We start from the raw sequence: 22,121 nt of genomic DNA on the forward strand, positions 1-22,121 counted from the left end.
TCATGATTGAGGGGTCAGGTATTCCGTTTGTTGCAAATGCTAGGCTAGAAAGAGGGAGGACAGTATCTCTCACTCATCTACACAGGGACCAAGTTCCAGCTCTCACAAGCTCATACCCGTGGGGCTGTCCCACCTGCAGCCATATCTATCATGATGTTGCTGGGAGGAGCAAGATTTGCACAGCCCTCAGACCTCAACATATTCCTGAGCAGAAAGTCAGACCAGAGACTTGTACCTGGACTTTTGTGGTAACAGACTCCTGTTGCTACAGGACCATAGATCCAGACATGTACCCAGTTGTGGTCTCTGATGGCAGCATAGAACAGGACCCCACTGTGGTTCCAGCTGGCACCACTGACTACTTACCCCAGGCTGTCTCTCACTACCCTCAAGTCACCAGTTCTGCCTCTCTTCATGTACTCAAATCTTTCTGCTTCTGTGTCCCTTCCATTTCTCTACCTTCTATCTACCCCTCTTGATAGCACCCAGTGTATCTGCATGTCTGGTGTTGTTTCAGAAGTTCTATGACCTACTCATGCATTATGGAACTAGGCAGAGGTCATCTTTGGCATGGTCTGTGCCCCCATGCCTACATAGAGCTGGATTGGTGATGCTCTCAGGAGAGCTCCCTCTAAAAACTCTAAAATTCTTGTATGCTGGCCATCCAAGGCTCATTCTTTGCCTGGCTCACCAGTATAGCCTTATGAAATGGTCATCTGTCTCAGAATTATGCTTACTTGATTGGCTAGCTCCCTCTCTGAACCACCAGAAGCTGGAGTGGTAACTGTATCAAGCTAACTTTTTAACAAAGATTGTTAGGCTACTAATCATTCAGATGTTCACTGATCAGAACACTGAGCAGAGATAAAACCTCTCTTCTCTCTGCCACCTCCTGACACTCATGTGACAAAGCAACCACACCTGTCAAGTCTCTAAAGGAAGCATATTAATTTTTGTAGAGATTCTAAGTGTACTGGCTGGTTTTGTGTCAACTTGACACAAGCTGGATTTAACACAAATCAAGGAGCTTCAGTTGAGAAAATGCCTTCCTGAGATCCAGATATAAGGCATTTTCTAAACTAGTGATCAAGGGGGTAGGGCCCAGCCCATTGTGGGTGGTGCCATCCCTGGGCTGGTAGACCTGGGCTCTATAAGAAAGCAGGCTGAGCAAGTCAGGGAAAGCAAGCCAGTAAGTAACATGCCTCCATGGCCTCTGCATCAGCTCCTGCTTGGGTTTTAGTCCTTACTTCCTCTGGAGATGAACAGTGATATGGAAATGTAAGCTGAATAAACCCTTTCTTCCCCAACTTGCTTCTTTGTCATGATGTTTTCTGCAGGAATAGAAACCCTGACTAAGACACTACGCAACTCCTTCTAAAACAATCAAAAATTGCTAGATTATTAATGAACACATAAAAATAAATGCAGGGACTTGTTTATATCATATAAGTGGGTTTCTGAATCAAGGAGTTTTTTAAACAGTTTCAAAAAACAACATCACAGAAAGAAAAGTTATATTTTTCATAATTTGTATGTGTCTGAGTGTATGTGTGTTTGTTCATGAGCATGCATGCACACACGATCATACTTTCATGTGCATCCCATAGCATATCTGTAAAAGTAAAAGTAAAGTCTTTGGGAGACTTGACACTCATTCTACCATGTAAATGACCGAGCTTGGCTACAGAGAGTTTTATCTGACCACTCTCTCTCTCTCTTAGTGAAAGGAATGCAAACTAAACAATGTAGAAAATAATAAAAAATATTCATTACACATAAATATATGTTTTGTTAATTTATGTCTTTTATATAAAGACTAAAAACCCTGGGTGTAGATATTGGCAGAATAGAAACCCTGTGTTTCGATAGAAGCCTGAGTGTAATTCTGAGAAAAGCTATAGTATGGAAAATATACTTTTAATTCACATTGTAACTTAACTTTAAATTCAGAAGAAAACAGGGAACAGAAATAAGACTTCATTCATGCCCTGAGGCAGGCTGGAACTCTAGAATATTGTGGCCACAGTAGCTATACTAGACCTTAGAAATATACAGCAAATTGGTGACAAATTTATCTCATTTAACAAGGCCAAATCTGAGGCAGACATTTCTATTCACAAGCTGGAAGCATGTTGCCACATTTAGCGATATCCTGTATTGGTTACCTGGTAACTTCATATTTATTAAAATATCTAATATTCAATTCGGTTCAAAGTTTGCAGTCATTAAATAAGGAAGATGCTATAGTGCTTAGAAATATCATGCTTTTATTGTCTATTCATCACAGGAAATGAACTTATTGTTTTCAGACAATGTTCTAATCAGATAGAGTAGTGAAATTTAATGAAAACCTTTTATTAGATTTATTAGGTGATAGGATTTTGAATTGCAAGCATGTGATTCTCTACAGTACTTATAATCAATAATGGAGCTTAATGTTACTCTGAGTAGGTTCGTCACCTTCCCTCTTTGAAGCTGCTTGTTAAGGTGGTCAAATGCAACAGCAAGGGTGTAATTTTTTTTTTGTTTTTATTTCACTCAGTTTGATGCAGTTTTATGTTATGAACCATTTTTAATGTTTTAGTGAAACTATATACATAGTGAATATTTATTTGTACTTTTCATTATTTATTTTATATGTGCTACTAAAGTCGCAGTTTCTGCGTGCAAATAAAATACATGTGTATGCCTCTAAATAAGTTTCCAGATTGCTGTCATTGCGAAAATACAAAAGCCAAAAGTCTGCATTTCTTCATTATCATACAGTCTATTAAAATATTTGAAGAACATTAACAGTAGGGTTGGAGAGATTTCTCAGTACTTATGAGCAATTATTCCACAATCATAAATTAGGATGCAAAGATGTTTGTCAGTCCAGTTCTTAGAGGAACAGTGACAGCAGTGGTCTTGCTGGCTTCAGACCAAGACATGTTACATGTGCCAGGTTCAGAGAGAGACTACGCTTCACCAGAACAGGAACAGAGTACTGGTAGAGGACCCCCAAAAACTACTTGTGGCCTCTGCCCACAGGCATAAGCATGTGCACCTTCACACATATGCACATGCACTCACATGGACACAGACATGTGGACATTAATAAATGGTTACCTTTAAGAGCAATGGACATCTTTTGGTGTATGCGAAATTGTTTCCCTGGGCAGTTATTTTCACATAACCTCTTATTAGTCTCTCTTCTCATCACTTTGACAAAGAACTCAGCAAACATAATATAAGGAAGAGTTTTCTAACCAGAGTTTTAGGACAGTCCATCATAGTGGGCAACCATGTTAGCAGGAGACTGAAATGCCTAGTCTTGTGATGTCCAGTCAGGAAGCAGAGAAAAATGGAAACTGGTGTTCATCTCACTTTCTCCTAGTTATAGGGTCCAGGACCCCAGCCCATGATGTAGCTGCCCAAGATTTGCGTGCATCTTCCTTCCTCATTTAACACAATCTAGAGACTGCCTCATGGACATGCCCAGAGAAGTGTCTCTTGGGTGATGCTTAATGGTGTCATGTTGAAAATCAAGATTAACCCATAAAATATCACTCCCAAACAGAGAGGGATGTACAAATAAATAGTAATAAAAGTAGTTGGTTTATGAAATACTTGGCATTGTGGAAAAGTCCATATTTGAAATCCAAATTGTAAACATCGCCCAGGAGACAAGATAATAACACACTATACAAAGTGTATGCTCTGAAAGCATGAGGGCCTGACCCTGATCTTCATTTAAAACATGAAACTATGAAATAATTAATTCAAATTTAATGTTTAAAAGTAATATTAAATTGATTTAATTTAAAAATAAATTAGTTCTAAATTGATTTTTAAAAATTAAATCAATTCTTAAAATATGTTAACTAGCCATAATTGCAGGTACCTGTTTATCTCATGGAATAACAGACCCTTGGGGCCCATGGGCCAGACTAGCTAATTTGGTGAGTCATAAGAGATCCTTCTCAAATACTGAGGTGAGAGTACCTGAAGAAAGGCTCTCAAGATTGACAGCTGACCTGTACACACGCACGTGTGTATGCACACAGAGAACGGGAGAGGGTAGAAAGAGAGGATATCAGAATGCAATGCTGTATTTTACATGGAATTATAATCAGATTTCTTTGAAGCCTAAGAAAAGTAAAAGAATCATTTCACTTATTAAAAAACTTCGACGGTGGATCAAGTCTATAAATGTAAAAAAAAAAAATGTTCACTAAACGTTCATGAGCAAAACCTTTACATTCCAGCCTGAAGAGAGCCTCAGAGCACTTGGGCAGCTTTCCCTCTGATGTTTCCATCTATACTTGTGCCAGAGAGCACAGTGTTTGCAAAGATTTACTGGTCTCACTCAGTAAACACTTCAAACACGTGAATCTGCCCTAAGTCAGTCAGGAGGCTCTCAGACACAGCCGAGCCTCATGGCAGATGCTCTGACTATGGGCCACTATGTTGCCAGGGCCAATCATGAGCAGCATTCTGTGTAAGTTCATTAACAATGGACTACTGCCCCAAGGCCAGAACAGAATGACTATACACAGCCAACAGCATCCTACTGAGAGGTCAGCAATGTAGTGTTCACTCCACTTTCACTTATAAAAGATGGTACTTGGTTTTGAAGAGCCATCTGTCACTATGTGTGAAATCTAATGTCACTATGTGTGAACATATTATACATGCATGTGATTTACTTGGTGAAACATGGTGGTGGGGAGAGCATTTTGTCAACAGGACTGGATCTGGGACTGACTAGGAGGCAATCATCTGAACATTCCTGTGTCAGATGTTTTGATGAGGATACTGAAAGTGGGAATATCTACTCTAAACATGGTAGCCCAGCCCTGTCATGTTCCTAGTAAAAGCTCGTGGAAGAGGGAAAGCTGCTTTCATCTGCTTGCCTTTTTACTTGCTGGTGAGTTCATCCATTCTGTTAATGTTTCATCTCTCTGTTGATATGAGTATCAGCTTCTTTAGAATTTACATGTACAGTGGAGATGGCTCTCTAGTAATTTTCAAGCTCTTTGGGGCCCTACTAGAAATACTGAAACATCAAACCTTATGAACCTAGCATCTGGTAGATGCTTTAGCTTATCAGTGTAAAACAGCAGTAGTTGGACTTCTCACAGTATTATGTAAGCCAGTCTCTTTTAGTCTCTTAAACCCACTTTTAATATTGACTTATTCTATTAATTCTGTTCCTGTTGCTAACTAATATAACACTTTGAACATTTAGAAATGGATTCTTGTGGGAAAATTAAAATAGAAGTGTCTGTGAATAAAATTGCTTGTCTAAGAATCTAACATCAAAGAGGCAGAATGACTTTAATGACGAAAATGGATCACTTAAAGCAAGCATAAAAAGTCTGCATGAGTGAACGCCATAACTCTATTAAAATCAAAACTCAGAATGCACTAAATGTAAAATATTAAAAATTCCATTAAAGGGTATCAGAAAAATTATATATCATTCTTATAAATGTTGCAAACCTAAATTATATTGATTGAAATATTTCTAAAAGTCCTTATTTTAATGTAAAAGGGAACTGGAAATAATATACATCAATGGATGCAAAGCTTATTAGGAGAAATGACAGGTCACCAAAGCATTTATTTATTTAGTCATTACTCTGTTCAGGTGTTATTCCTCAAAAATGTTGTATTGAGTGCATAGCAACACTTTTATACAATTAAAAAAGTCATATAGCTGTTATTAAAATGAAACAGGAAGTTTCAAACTATGTTTCCAAAGCACGTGTATGTTTGTGCATGCATGTAAAGATGCACGTGTGTGTGTGTGTGTGTGTGTGTGTTTGTGTGTGTGTGTGTGTGTATGTGTGTGTGTGTTTATGGGATATGAGTTTTGTGAATATTTGAACATCATAAGCTCTAATTACCTAAATTGATAACATAACAAGTATGTTAATTTCGGTCAACTGTCAGGATTCTCACAAACAATACAATTGTCTTGTTCTTTTCTCATTTGGCAAATTATTAATGCAATGAATGGCATTAAGAATAGGGTGACAGTTTTCTACTTCAACGAAACAGTTTCTCAGTCCGTATGAAAGATGAGCAAAGCCAGTACAGTTGCTCTCTACGGTTGCTCTGGATATTGCAAGAATAAATGACGTGCCCACACAAAGGCTATTCCAACAGCAGATGAAATTCCTTTCAAGGCATCTAGAAAAAACTCTGCCCACTCCTTACTAAGGAGCTACTAGCTCTAGAAGAACCATTCTTTTCTTGATTAATGTAGCCACTGGTATATTTCCCATCTTCCAGCAGTTGTCCCACCCAGGACCATATGTGTAACACTAACTAGACTTAATAGTTATTATAATACAACCATCAAAAGTACCACAACAGCAACCAGAACCAGCACCAACAACTCAACAACAACAAATGTGGTTAGGAGAAGGATGTTTAAAAAGGAACATGGAGAGAATGTGGCAAAACATAAAAAAACATGATTATATTCCATTGTATATACCTATAAAACCCTCAATAATATGTGAATATTTTCAAAAAAAAAACTTTAAAGAGGAATTTTTAATTAAATGTGAAAAATTCCTAATTTTGGAATATATCATCTGCCTAACAGAATGTGATTTCCTTTCTTAATGAGTTTAGTAAGCTGACTTTATTCAGAACTGTGAATATCGTCACATATTGTACATATGTTGCTAGCATTCGCTCTTGATTTGTGAAGTGTTTCTTTGGCGTGATGAGTAGGCTGGAGGCTCATATAGGTGTCTTCCATGATTCAGTTTTTCCTTGGCTTTTGAGACAGGTTCTCTTCCTCAGCACAGAGTTCCTGATCTGGTGAGATTGGATAGCCAGTAAACTCTGGAGATTCACCTGTGTTCATTCCCTCAAACATTACAGATGTGCCTGCCAATGCCTGGCTTTTAGGAAGATACCAAAAATTAAAACTCCTTCACCTGCATGGCAAATACATTATACATTGGACTACCTTGAGTGTTTAAATGGGTAGTTAAATATCAGAGTATTGGGTTTTAACAATCGAGTAAAGACTAGAGAAACAGCTCAGTGGTTAGAATATGATGCTCTTTCAAAGGGACTGGGTTTGAGTCTCACTACCCATGTCCAGTGGCTTATAACTAGCTATAATTTCAGCTTCATAAGATCCTACAGTCTCTTCAGACCTTCTAGTAAACACACACACACAAACACACACACACACACACACACACACACACACACTCACAAATAAATAAGACACATCTTAAACTATTTAGTAAAATTCCCTGATTATCATATTTATAAAGTGCAATTTATTGAAAATATATTTCTCTGGTCCTAATGATCACGAGCTTTACTTAGCAGAAATAAATGGAATTTCCTAATGACCCATTTTTCATATAGAAAATGAAAATATTACGTTAAAATCCTACCTGCCTGTTCCAATCAATATTTGACCCAGAAAGACCCAGAAATTTATTCATATAAAAATGCATATATTTATTTAGAAATAAATGTAATTGCATTATTCATGGGTATATAATTAACTAGTCCACTTTTCCAACTTAATACTGTACTATGAAAATCAGTCTTTCTCCTTGCTGTAGAAATTACACATGTCCTATTTTTTTTTAATTCAACCATGATTAAAATTAAAGTCATATTTGTGCAGGTTGCTTAATAATACAAACCTTGGGTAACTTTGTAGTTTAAGTACTGCCAAGTGATTGCTCTATTTAAAAGAATTTGTTTATTAGTATATGTTAATTATACACAATAGGGTTCACCATGACATTTTTAGACATGTACATCATGTATTTAGAACTTACCCATTTCTACATTACTCTTTCATTGCCTCTCTTGCTGACCCATTCCTCTTCCCAGCCTTGCCCATTTTATGTATTGCAGATGCTCCTGTGAGTTTTATTAAGCTTGCATTGGTTTTATAATAATCGTAAGAGTTGAAGGAGTGGAGAAATTAAATTAGCCAAGTTTGTGACGGAATTTATGCCACATTTATATTTATATATTTTTATAAAAAAGAGATACTTTTTGCTACGTGCTTGAGAAACTCTTATAATCACTTGATTTCATCCTAATTATTTGTCATTATAAAGCTCTGTATGTTTGGAGAGGGACTGTTCACTTTTTTTTTAAAGAATTTGTATTTTTTAAAAGACTTTTTAAAAAGGTTTATTTATTTTATATATTTTATATGAGTACACTGTTGCTGTCTTCAGACATAACATACAACAAGATCTCATTGCAGATGGTTGTAAGCCACCATGTGGTTGCTGGGAATTGAACTCAGGACCTCTGGAAGAGCAGCCAGTGCTCTTAACCGCTGAGCCATCTCTCCAGCCTGGGACTGTTCACTTATAAGGATGCTTGTTATCTCATAAATGTGCACTATTGAAGACTAAATTTAAACTGACTCCTTAACTTGACATATTTAAATCATCTAATAATGAACCTTTTGATTTTAAAATTATTTAAACTTTTAAAATTTGTTTGAGATTTAGAAGAAAAAAAATTTTCATTGCTCTTACCAAAAAGTTTCTAAGAAACAGCATAGCCTCTTAGTCATTGAGAACACATTAATTTTGTCTTTTACTTAAAAGTATACGCAGCATTTTCTAGAATAGAAACATTTAAAATTTATTTTACCATAACATTTTGATGGGGATTTACTTGGTTATAGATATTCAAAATACAGTGAGTTCCAGAACAGCCACAGATTCATTATGAGACCCTATCTGAAAACAATAAAAAATTCTGTATCCCAGGGCTGGGGATATAGTCTCAGTTAATAGTAGTCTTCAGAACACATAAAGCCTGGATTTAATACCCAGAACTGCATATAAATGTGGATCTTGGCTTATGCCTATTATCTTGATATCTAGGGACAGAATTGGAGTGTCAGAAGGTCAACATAATTGTCTACTCTATTGTGAGTCCAATGTCACCTTATACTTATATAAATAAATAAATAAATAAATAAATAAATAAATAAATAAATAAATAACATGCAAAGACTCCCAATTCACAGTACACCTGACTGATTATATTTAATTGGCATTGTGATGGTGCAGCTTGAATATATGACATCATCCTTCCCCCAAAATGTGTGAGCCCCATTTGAGGTTACATGACACTTACTCTGGCATAAGAACTGGGATTTTTGTGATTGGGAAAAATGATTTGATTGATGAGTCCCTAGTCACATAAGCATGAAGATATCAGATTGCATGTCGACAATCCCTGGAAAAGCAGACTTGGTAACATGCATCCATAAGTCCAACACTCCTCTGGTAAGATGAGAGACAGAGACATAGACTCTGAAAAAATTTGGGTCAGCTGCCATAGTACAGAGTACAGGCAGAATCAAACAATAAGGGACCCTGCTTCAAAGAATGTGAACATAAAGAATTGATGCTAGAGGCTGTCCTCTGATCGCCACAGGTGAGGTATTGCTCATGTACAGCTTCACATACACACACACACACACACACACACACACACACACACACACACACACACACACAAATACATAGCCTAAGATGGAGTATTGAGCCTTCAATGACAATAAAACTGAACAAACAAAAACTCCCAGGACCTACCTGGACCAGGAACATAGCTATGTGGTGGAATTCTCCTCTTCCACCTTGTTTGACAGGAACAGTCATGAAGAACTTGCTTCCATCTCTGGAAAACACTGGCTCTTCATTCTATAAGGAAGAAGGGCACAGTGGAATTTCAGAATGTCCATGGGGCCAGCTTCCTACTCAACATCAACAAAAAAAGCATGGCATTTAAAATTTTAATAAGTGAATTTAATCTTAAACTATGTGCATTAATATCAAAAGTGTGACGAATGATGAGGTTTTGTGCATCGGGGATGAACATTTTAAAAATTAAAGTGAAGGCTTCTGGGAAAGCTATACAGACAAGAAATTTGATAGCCTTATCTGCATTTGTACTTGGTAATTTATCCCTCTAACCAAGGTGAATAAATTTTATACACCAGGTCATTGAAATATTTTTTTTTAATTTATAAAAGTCTGTAAGAAACTTTTTAATAGAATCATTTACAAAGAAACTTTACTGCCAGGATATGTTTTTCTGACCGTGCCCAGCCCATTTGCTGAAAATACAAGAAGTAAAATTCCACAGAAGTGGAAATTACAGAGATCATCTATTTTAAATTTCAAGTCATTATTTCATTTTCCTTAAACATACACACAAAATTTCCCCTCTTGCTGTGAACACCAGGAGAATTTTTAATTAGAGCACAATAACCCTACATGAATAGAATTACTGTGCTTTTGAAACTTAGATTATGTTAGTCCCCCACACACATATGAATGCATATTCGTCATAGGTGTGTATGTGTGTGTGTGTGTGTTTGTGTGTGTGTGTGTTCTCAAGAAGAACATGTGCATTTTCCCCAGAGATATCTATGTACACTCACATGCATACACACACACAGACAGTACATTAAGAGAATTACTTCTGTTGTAGCATCACATTATTTTTGCCCAATTGGGGAATGATTCTAAACATGGTGTGGTTTCTTTGAAAGACTTAGAAGTTTATACACTTGCCATCCTACCTGCAGACCCCTTGGAAGTAAGACCAACCATGTTCAGTCATTACTTTCTTCTCCACTATCCTGAAAGTGAGTGTGCTGATGCTAAGGCCCTAATTATCTTAGAACATACTTCCACTAATTGCTGTGGTCAGACTCTTCTATTTTGTGAAATTCTAAGCATTCAATAAGATTCTCATAATTCATCTGAAAGAATAAAATTAACTCTGATAGAACACCAAATGCATTTTCTTATTGAACAATTGATAATAGGGTATTCTGTTGCTTAAAAATTAGTTCTATGCAACATACATCAATTGGCATTTAATGTAGTCATGCTTGTTAAAGTGTTAGGAATTCTCATGGCTCTAAAATTCATAGAAAACTATGTGTGAAGGGGAGGAATTCAGAAGTCATCAATATCTGTCTTGTTATTAATTCCTATTGGTTTTCTTTTTAATGTTTATCATAATTGAATAAGAACATATTATTGGTTATACATTTAAAATTTTACTTTCATTTCATTTTTCATAACAGGATGAAATTATATTAATAAGTATATGCATATATAAAAGACAATGAACCATTTCTCTCCTTCCATGTGCACCTGCTGTCCATATATTTACCAGTGAGCCTATTAGTCTTTCTCCCTACTCATTTCCGGTCAGGAAATGTGGATGGCAGTGTTCCTCTGTGACATATTGCAGTGGGCAACTGTTTCAACGAGGAGCCATAGAGAAAATTCTTTCTGTTGTTTTATCTTGACAGAGACAAGGTAGATTCTACCACATAAAAAATATCTGTGATGTGCCTGGGTGGCTTGATACCCAGAGGTGCCTCCCTCTTTTCAGAGGAGAAGGGGAGAAGTATATGGGGTGACAGGCGGTATGAGAGCATATCTGGAGAAGGAGCTCTGGTGGGCATGCAACATAAATAAATAATAGATTAAAATATGTCATTTTACAATAATTTCATTGGATGATGGTATCTGGTTAGGGTTGTGGTGGTGTGTGATTTTAACAGGTGGTTTATGATATATTTGAAAACAAAATTGGCCTTAGACAAGAAAATTTGAGAAAAAAATTTGTTCCCCCTTGAAAAGGAGATATGGGAATACCTTCTATATTGGTGAGTAATGATAATAGAATGAAGAAGATGATTTTTATGACAGTATGTAGTAGAACTGTAAGGATTTTCAATTTCAACTGTTGTAGACTATCTAAGTGGGTTGGTTATGATATAAAGGCCCACAGAAATATACCAAGTTGGTTCAGTTACAGGAATTGAAAGCTGTCTATCAAAGAAGTCTGTCTATCAAATGTGAGCACACTCCTCTACCTAATGCTACTAGCTAGCTTGCTCAATGGAAACTTGTCTCTGGCCTCCATATAAGTAGGATTTCATACCCACCAGACATTTACATGGATTCTGGGAATGCATACTGTTTTTCATGCTTGTAGTAGGAACTGTTCTAACCCGTGATCCATCTTCCCAGACCACTGAAATAACATTAAAAAAAAAACCCAATACAACTACCATACGAGGGAAATGTTTGTAATGGTCAACTAGTGACACAGGCCACTTATACGATACCTGTTTAGAGAGCCAGGTGTCAGATGTCATCTCGTACTTCTGAAACAGAACAATTGCTTCATGAGTCTTATATGATCAACATGAGCATTCCTCCATGCAACCTTCCTTACACTCTTCTCTTCAGACTTTACCCTCTCTTCAACTAGAGAAAACTCTTCAGATATCCATCCCGTTGCTAACATTACTTTGAAAATCAGAGAAGTAGCATTTTGATGAGGGGATTGCCAAAGACCACATCTCCAGGGTGGTACAGGTGCATGATCACTGTCCAGTTGTGTTTTGTTGTACCCTTCAAAATTCAGTGAACCATCAGACCCTGTTTTTTCTGCTTTGTAGACAGCATCTGGAAACCATATCAAGTCTCTCACAGAGCTGGGCAAACAGCTAGCAGCAAAATTCAAAATCTAAAATTTTTTTAATTAATTCACTCTTAGTCATAACCATTTTTGTGTTAATAGTCTTTCAGTGTTAGAGAGAATAATTCAACCTATGACATATCAAATTTATTTTCCTTTGAAATACCTTGCAAATGGTCACAGCCAATATCACTGCAAGTAAAGTAGATAAAATATTTCAGAAATAATGATATCTCAACATGACATAAAGTTCATGTTTGTTGAAACATACAAATATGTTTTAAAAGGGAGTCAAATGAAGAAACCTAAATGAACTATACATGGTTTTTCTCTACATGAGAAAAGTCTCATTTCAACTTGTCCATACTATTTTCATATTTTATATCACTTGTTTATTCTAAACATCAGTATATGAACATATACCTGGTTTTTTATAATTGATCTCTTTCTCTTAAAAGATTGTGTGTAGATATGTATTTCTTTATGTGGGTATATGGCCTTCAGAGTCCAAAAGTAAGCATCAGATCATTGGAGCTTTACAAGGTTGTGAGTTTCCTCACATGCCTGTTTGGAAATTAACTCTGGTCCTCGGAAAGATCTTCAATCACTAATAACCACTGAAGTGGAATTCGGCCTCAAACCACGTTCATTTTTTCAAGCATGTATTTTCAATGTTTCACTACATATAGTTCCATGTACACATTGGAAAACATTTAAAGAAATTATGCTTTACTTCTCCATATTCACTAAAGCATTTGCCATTCTTTCTACCCAAAATCTAAGATATTTGTGACAACTACTTCTGAGTATCACCTGTTTCCTTAAGACTTAAATACCAAATTCTTGCGTGCTGTCATTCATCATATGATATAAATGGGCAGAAAATGAACTTTTAAACTCAGAGACAGCATAAAATCACCAGTCTCAATAATGTTTTAACTATACATTATGACTGACATGAGGATGTCAAATTACCCTTGCCATCATGTAGTAAAAATAATTAGATGGTCTTTGCAAAGAGGAGGTAACAAGATTCTCTGGTTGGGCAGTTTTGCATTCCACATATAACACAAGCACTCTACTGAAGAACACCTGCAATTCCAACCATGGCCAGTTCAAAATGACTAGGTTTTCAGTTGAGTAACATCCCATCTAGAACAGTTAATCCAAACTCCAGCAAGTCTGGCCAATGTATAATATAAATACATGGCAAATAATGGTTTGGAGGAAGTTACTAATGATACAAATGGAACATGAAAAGCATAGCTCCCAACTAGTCAGTGAGGGGAGATTTGCCTGTCCAATTCCCTCTCAGGCGATTCCATGACAAACTTCTGTCTATTTAATTCTCCTCTTGAAAGAAAAAAAAAAAACTACGTAAAAAGTACCCTTCTAGAATCCTCACAGGAAAGGAAATATACCAACCAAAAGTGCTTAACTTCAGGAGTTATGACGGTTTCTTAAATGTATCATCAAGATACAGAACCTTGGGTTTTCTTATTTTATAGACTCCTAGAATGGCTTCAAGAAAACAGTCTTCTGATCTTTTCCCTGTAGATTGCTTTTTATGATTGGAAGAAGCCAGATAATTAAACCATGCATCATCTGTTGGTGTCAGGCTTCTTTCTTGACACATTTTTAGATGTGTAAATATCCCTTTCTTGTTGCTGTTATATATATGTAACTTTGTGATGTAGGATGTATGTGGTGTGTGTGTGTGTGTGTGTGTGTGTGTGTGTGTGTGTGTGTGTGTATGTGTGTGTGTGTGTATGTGTGTGTTCATTTGTATGTGACTTTAGAAGTAGCTATGCTATGGCACATGTTTGGAAGAGAGTGGACAATGACAGGTAGCAGCCCTTGCCATCCACCTTATTAAAGTAATGGTTCCTTGTTTGCTACTCTTTATGTCAGGCTACCTAACCATGGAGGTTTTAGGTTTTCTCCAGCTTCCAACACCAACACTACACAGAAGAGATGGGATTACAAACACCCGCTATGGCCTCCAGACTTATGAGACTTCTAGAGATCTGAATCCAGGGCGTCATGTGGCCACAGCAAGATCTTTACTCAAAAGTCACATCTCCTCAACCCATATAACTATTCCTTTTTAAATGGTTTGGTGGAGTTCTATCAAATACTTAATAATTAGTACTTTATCCATTCTGTTTGTGTACTGTTTTCTACCAGTATCTTTTAGCCACTGATTATAATATTGTTAATGTTCTTTTTCCTTGCAAATCCTTTTGTAAATGTAATTTTATTTTTCTTTAATTAATAATGGGACAACCAAGTAGGAGCTCATATAGGTGAACTATATAAAATAGTTTATTGTACATGCCGTGTTTACATTTTTGTTTAATTCCAGTTGATCTTCAAAATCTACTTTAGTGGAATTGAATAACTTTCAGTTTTACCTGCAAAGAATACAAACCTTAAAGTTTTGCCCCCTCATTCCCAAATTCTGGTTGGTTTTGAGTTGCTGTTTTAATTTATAATAAATAGTCATTCTACTATTTACTTATTATCAAGATTGTAGTCATATTTGGGTGACATATTTTCTAACTATATTTTCATAATCATTTCATATTTTCCTATTTCAATATTTCATATTGTTGAAATATTTTGTAACCTTACTTGTATATATAGATAAGATTACCTAAGACACTGAGTGCAATTGTGTCTACTTCTTTTTCAGTGATTCCAGCTACTCATGAATTTTGAAGCATTATTTTAGATTTACAAATATTTAAATGCTCAGATATTCTTGATTAGTCAAAATATATTATCTCTATTGACTATTAATCACTCACTGGCATAATTCCATTGCTCTAGTTTAATCAACTAAAGTACAAACTTCCTACGTGGTTATGCAGTATATCCCCTTTAAAAAAAAGCAAACCTGAGGAATTTTGACAATGGCTGCCTATCAGTCTGAGATCTGTCAATCTGTTCTTTTATGTGTCTAACAAAACATAGACAGCATTCTCTTAATTATATCTTTTTATATTAATGTTGTTTTTTTCTGAATATACTTTTAATATTACCACTAAATCTTTCAATTGTTATAACTTGATTATGATATTTTTTATTGTATATCTTTATATTATTTTGGATTTACCAAATACTTAAACATGTTAAACACCTTGTACACATTTAAAATAGAGAAATATTATAGTAGTTTGTTTTTAGTGTCTATTACTCCAATATTTTTTCCTATAATTTGCTACATATAATTTCACAGGTAGATCAATTTACACTGTTATACATATATTTAACGTTTCCATGGAACTGTGTTAAGAAGAAAAGTGATTAAGTATAAAGGTGTCCATTCTCAGTGCTCTGGACTTTGGATGTTCTATGACCAGCTCTTTCAAACTTTTGCTGCTGTCAACTGCCTATAGTGATTGACTATACATTTAAACTTTCTTTTTGCTTTCAGAAATTCACATTTATTAATAATTTTTGTTTCCTTCTAGTGTTTAATGTTCTCAGACCCATCAAGTTAATATTCACTTTAAATACTGCATATTTTAACTAGAGAATATTAGTTTTTAAGTTTTTCTTTGTATTTCACTACTGAAAATTTTCATCTGCATGTTCTTTAAAAGAATTGATTATTAAATATCTCTCTAATAGTTTGCAGAAGTCCTGCTGACCCTAACATTGCTATGCTTTTTTATATCCCTACAGACTAGTTCTGAGGTCAAAACACTTGATGATAAAGCCCCAAACAGAAGAGTTTGGTTTTTATAAATTATGCATCATTGAAATTCTATTAAGTTTTCATTTTACTTTAAAAATATAAACTTTCTTCTGACAGATAAAGCAATGTTTACACACCAAACCAAAGACCATAATATTTTCTTATATATCAGTGTCTCTTTCTAAACAGCCCAACTTCTGGGTTCAAGCTTGCTAGACAAGCCTGATTCTCACTGATTCTGCAGATGCATGGGGAATTCATGGATTGCTTGGGTTCCACTTCTGTGCCTTTTATTCTCTACCAATATAGGGCAGAGGATGGTACTTATCACTAGAGCAATTGCCTAGTATGGCCTGTTTCTTCTATTATCTTATACCTGAAACCAGTTGTTTGACATTTGTAGTGGTTTGCTAAGGACAGAATAACTAGCAATAATTTTCTTATTATATAATCTGAAAGTTCATTATTGCTCCAACTTCTTTGTCAAGAGCCTTAAATGTGATGTAATTTAAGTTATTGCATATTTTATAGAAAGTAATTTTAAAAATATAAATCCAACTCATTGTTACAATAACTGGAACAAAAGCCATGTTTCCTATAGTGGTAAAAGGCCATCTCTAAGAAAATGGGAAGGATACTTTACTTTGCTGAGCCAAAGGCAGAATACGGACAGAATTTTTCAACTGAAAAAAGCTCCAGAACAACTCATGTGCCTTGAACATATATTCATTCATTTTTTTTTAAAGTGGAAAGTATGTTCTCCTTTACTTTTTCTTGATGTCACTGCCTCTAAAACTTGAAGGTTTTAATGGTATAGAGCAAGGTGTGCACTTTTGTTTAATATTTTATGTGTGTATTTTGTGATGTGTATATTCACATATCTGTTTGCACATGAATGTGGAAGTCACAGGATCAGATTAAGTATTCCAATTGTTCTAATGTTGCATATTGAGTGAGGCAAGGTCTCTTGCTGAACCTGGAGCTCAACAATTCAACAAGTGTAGCCAGCCAACCTGATCCTCTCATGTGTTGTCTCCACCTCCCATATTCTAGGTTTTTCAAGGTGCGAACCACACTTGCCTAGAATTTATTTGGCTGTTCAGGCTCTTGAGCCTGTGTGAAAAGTGGCTCATACTCTGAGATACATTCTTAGTCACAAAAGTATACACATTGAGTATTTATTCCTTTTCTTACTATTGTTAGAGGACAAACAAACGTTTGTGTATAAGACCCTATGAAACCTGACTTCTTAACAACTTTACCTTACAAAAGAGGCAGAAATAAATTAAACTCACCTTACTGCACGCCCCAGTGGTAGACTCACAGACTGTGAGGATGGAGATGTTCTGAGGCCGATTTAACCACCTGACCACTGTCCTCGTGTTGCTCACCCATTTAACCATGGTGATGTAATATTCTCTAGTTTGGAAACAAAAAAATAGAACTTACATTTAGAGCATGAGAATCAGTACAATACTAGTAAGAGCCATGTGATGTTTCAAAGGCAATAACTGAAATGTTATGAGCCTTTTCTGTTATGTGTAAATATTTATACATACATATATATTCTTGTTTAAAAAATCACATATCCAAATCAAAATAAAATTACTATATATATATATATATATATATATATATATATATATATATATATATACTTATACATGCATATACCCATATACATATGTATGATATAAAAAATGTTAGAATGAATTATTGACCAAAAAAGCAATTTTACAAAAAATAGAAACAAGCCTATAATTGACTTTTCAAAAACATGTTTATTGATCTGGACTAGAATGTGAAAAGCAAGTATATAATTTTTAACATTATGTTATACTTTGTTTTAGAACAACATAGCTAATAAAAATATAAACTTAATCTTGGCTTAATAGTTATTCCTCATATACAACCTTAATGCACATACCTTAACATTTTGTCTTATGTATAAAGTCTTAGCCTACAGAGATATTAATGTAGATGGTATCTGTATTGTTTAATCTTCCTGAAAACTAGACAGTACTTTAGAATAAACTAGGTGACATAGCTTTACACATGCTTGTGAGAATTTCCATTTTATGAGTTGGAGACTGAATAAAAGGAGATAGTGAGCTGACCACTAGCATCCTTCTCCCTGCTTCCTGATTGTGCTGCCATGTGACCAGCTGCCTCATACTCTTGTTACCATGACTACACTCCCCACCCATGATGGACTATGTCATTGACCTGTGAGCCCAAATAAATGCTTTCTTACTTAATTGCTTTTATCAGGTATTTCATAACAGCAACAGAAGAAGTAACTAATAAAAATAATTTATTTTTGTCAACACTGGATTAAGAACAAGTTCCAATTATTTAGTCGTCATATTTTTATACTTTTATTATTCATTCTGTTTTGAACAGTTAACATTAACAAGTCAATCTGAAGTATTTGATTGGGTATTAAATTTTCATCATTGAAAGAAGGCTAATTACTAATATAATATTCCTTCAATGTGATGGGAGATTGCTATAAATATGTAATATAAATTTCATTTATAATATATTTTGATTTCATGTTTAAAACTCAGACCTCCCTCACCTCAAAACTCAATTATCATAGTTTGGTATATGATAAAATGAAAAAAATAACAACCTTTTTAGATACTTCCTCTATTTCAAAACAGAGGAGCAGCATAAAAAATAACATAAAAAGTGCCATTTATGCTTGTGGTGCTAAATCTGATGTTTGCAGGCTGCAGAGCTCCCTTGCCAGTTAAAAGCACTTGCTGCACTCTTAAAGAGAGAATGTCAGTACCAATCACCTTCATGGAGATGCTAACAACCTCCTCTTACTTGAATTCTGGGATCTAATACCCTCTTCTGGCAGGTATAGACACTGCATTCATGTGGTATACATTCATATACAGGTAACTAAATTAAATCTTTAAAGAAATAAAGTAAAAAAAAAAGTGCTTATTTGAGTTAAAATATTCTGTTATAAATAGTAAAACTTGATAAAGCATAACTTTTGTCCCAGAAAAACTCTGGACACAAGATCTAGCTACACGGATCTCATTTTAGATGCTTTTCAGAACAGCTACAGTTCCCTCTAAAATTACCTGCTATCCCGTCAAAGTGAAGGTGCCATCAGGAGGATGAGCAAAACTTGCCAAGTGGTGATGTCTGACATATTATTTTTTAAGTCTATTCAAAACAATTGGAAGCTTTCACAACCAGCTATTTACAGATTGTTAATAATTCAATCAGAGTATCCAGAAATAAGCCGGAATCTGCATAGTTGCATATTTCTGCCTTTCTAATGCTAAGATTCTAAGTATAGGTTGTCCTGCATATATATATATATATATATATATATATATATATATATATATATATATATATATATATATATATATATATCCGTCTCCCCTACACATATCTATGTTGCCATTGCCTTATTGTATAATCATGGATGTGCTTTCCAAACATATCTATGATCCTATATATTTCATTCTATTCCAGAGCACCCAGGAATTCTATCTTAAGTGTACTAGAACGCTCCTCCTGACATACTCTGAACGGGTGTCATCCTAAGATCTCTGCTATATTCACTTAAATGAAAAGTTCTTTCCTTCATTCCCATGAAAAGAAATGAATGAATGACTTTCCTGATGTCTAGATACATCTTAGAAATATTTGAAATTCAGATTAGACATATGCCAAGGAACTAGGAAAATACAGAACATGCCATAAAACCCAGAGATGGGAGCTGTTCCAGAGTTTTATCAGTGATGCAGGTGATGAGAGAAAAGCTATAATAAGTAAGTGCATGCTAAAAGACAGAGAGCAAGGTAGTTAAACCGGTAATGGTGCAGGGTCAGAAGGATGTCTCAGTGGGTATAGGTGCTTGTTCTACTACTGGAGTTTATTCCCAGCATTAACATGGTGAAAGGTTGAAATCAACTCAAGCAAACTGTCTTCAGATATCCACATACATCGTCACATATGTGTTGCATATAAACCAAAAATGTAAAATGATGATGCATCTTTTTTTCCTCAAAAGAATGTAATGGTTATCTAATATTTTTATAACTCAGCATAAAAGAATATCTTTTGGTAGAACTAAAGTACATACTTTGAACTTTCTGCTTGTTTTCTAGAAAAGCCGTTCAGTGATTTCAATATCTTAAACTAATAGTATGAGAATTTTCAAAATACTTCTACTTTTCCAGATAATATGAACCATATTATCTTCCACTGAGTTTGGTTCAGTCAGGAGGCACTGGAGAGGAAGCAGATCATTATATTTGGTCATGTTGACTGAAATTTTATCCAGGATCATTGCAAACTGTATTTTAAAATTAGATGGGATGCATGATAATATGAAGTGTATTATTGGAATTTATGCTGAAGAAATCCTGTCTGCATGGTACATTTGATGACATGACTTAACAGGGTCAATCATGAATCACTGAAATTAAATAGAATAAAGAGTGAAAAATGTAGACAGAGAATATAGTAAGAAACAGATTTCCTCCAATTTACCAAATAGGTTTTGCTTAAACTAATTTTTTCTATTGTTTTCTAGAATTACATATTCTAGTGCAATGTATTTCATCATGTCTACCTTTCTCCCCAACCCCTAACTCTTATGTCCACTCACTCTCACATGTCCCTTGTTGGATCCAAGTGCAAAAATTCTACCAGTTGCTTTAAGTGACAGGAGTCATGTGGGAGATTTATTAAAAGAGCAAGGTAGGGGACACAGAGGTTGTCTGGGGGTATAGGAAGGGCCTTTTATCATGGATGAAGCACATACTCAGGAGGACTTGAGACATAAAGCAACAATGGATATGTGTTACCTCTTGGCACCTAGTGATGATTTGTCTTGTCACCAGGTCCATTGTGCTTATCATGGAGGTGTCTGGTGGTCCTATTGTCATGGGGTCTGGCTAAGGAGCTGACTGATTACCAACCATCTTCTAAAATTCTTGCCATCTACTTCTCTATATATCTCTTCATGTTCATGTGTGTGTTTGTGTGTGTGTGTGTGTGTCTGTTCATGTGTGTACATATAACACACTGAATTCAACTGATATTACCTCTACATATCATCAGTGTAGGGCTGACAACTTGGATATGGGCTCATTAATGAAGAAAAGTGACTGTGTTTTCTTCAGTAGCCATAGACTTCCCAAATTACAACTACAGATGGAGCCTTATGAGTCTTTTCTCTACTTATGCTGCAGCGCTGACAGGTATAGTTTTGTGTAGCCAAGCATTTTGCTAAGAGTTGATGCATGCAGGGTCCCTGTCAGGGAACTGCGAAAGCTTCCTTATGACATTCTTCAAACAAACAAACAAAGCATCAGTTTATGCTTCCTGCTCTTACATGCTTCTGCCTCACCCAGCTCCTTGCTATTCCAAACTTAAACCCCTCCTTCACCTTCCACACTGCTTCTTTAAAGTCCCTTTACCCTCCTCAATGGCCCATTTCTACATTTTCTGTCCTCTGCCTACATATTTTTCTTCAATCTTTATTGTCATTTCATTTTGTTGGGTTTTAGACAAGGTTTCACATATCCTAGACTGAATTCAGACTTTCGACAACACCACAGATCACCTTGAACTTTCGGGACCCTCTCACCTCTATTTTCCATGGCTAGATTTACAGGCATGCATCACCACACTCAATTTTTGTGGTGTTTATTGTTGAACCAAGGACCTTATTAATGCCACCCAGGCATTCTATTCACAGAACTATACAAGCCCCTCTAATGCCTTTATCTGTTTATTTTTACTCTAACACCACTCAAAAGGAAAAGAATAAAGGAATACAAAATCAACAGTTCCTATGATGGTGTCATCTTTTATTGTTTGAGAATTTCATACATGCAGATAATCATTTGGATCAAATCTA

General features: G+C 35.4%; 1 protein-coding gene across 5 annotated transcripts in view; it reads right to left on the bottom strand.

Annotated features, from left to right (window-relative positions):
• DPP10 (dipeptidyl peptidase like 10) overlaps nucleotides 1–22,121 on the bottom strand; it is a gene marked incomplete at both ends in the record, with an annotated part of 1,446,555 nt that overhangs the window by 51,875 nt on the left and 1,372,559 nt on the right. For 4 of the 5 annotated variants that reach the window (XM_080918332.1, XM_080918331.1, XM_080918335.1 and 1 more), the window contains 3 exons: nucleotides 9,600–9,707; nucleotides 12,161–12,199; nucleotides 17,515–17,638. In XM_080918332.1, the coding sequence (XP_080774458.1) occupies nucleotides 9,600–9,707; nucleotides 12,161–12,199; nucleotides 17,515–17,638 (271 nt within the window). The remainder of the gene's footprint in view (nucleotides 1–9,599; nucleotides 9,708–12,160; nucleotides 12,200–17,514; nucleotides 17,639–22,121) is intronic. The other variant, XM_080918333.1, reaches the window with a different exon arrangement.

Source organism: Micromys minutus, assembly GCF_963924665.1.
Source record: "Micromys minutus genome assembly, chromosome: 6".
Taxonomy (NCBI): Eukaryota; Metazoa; Chordata; class Mammalia; order Rodentia; family Muridae; genus Micromys; species Micromys minutus.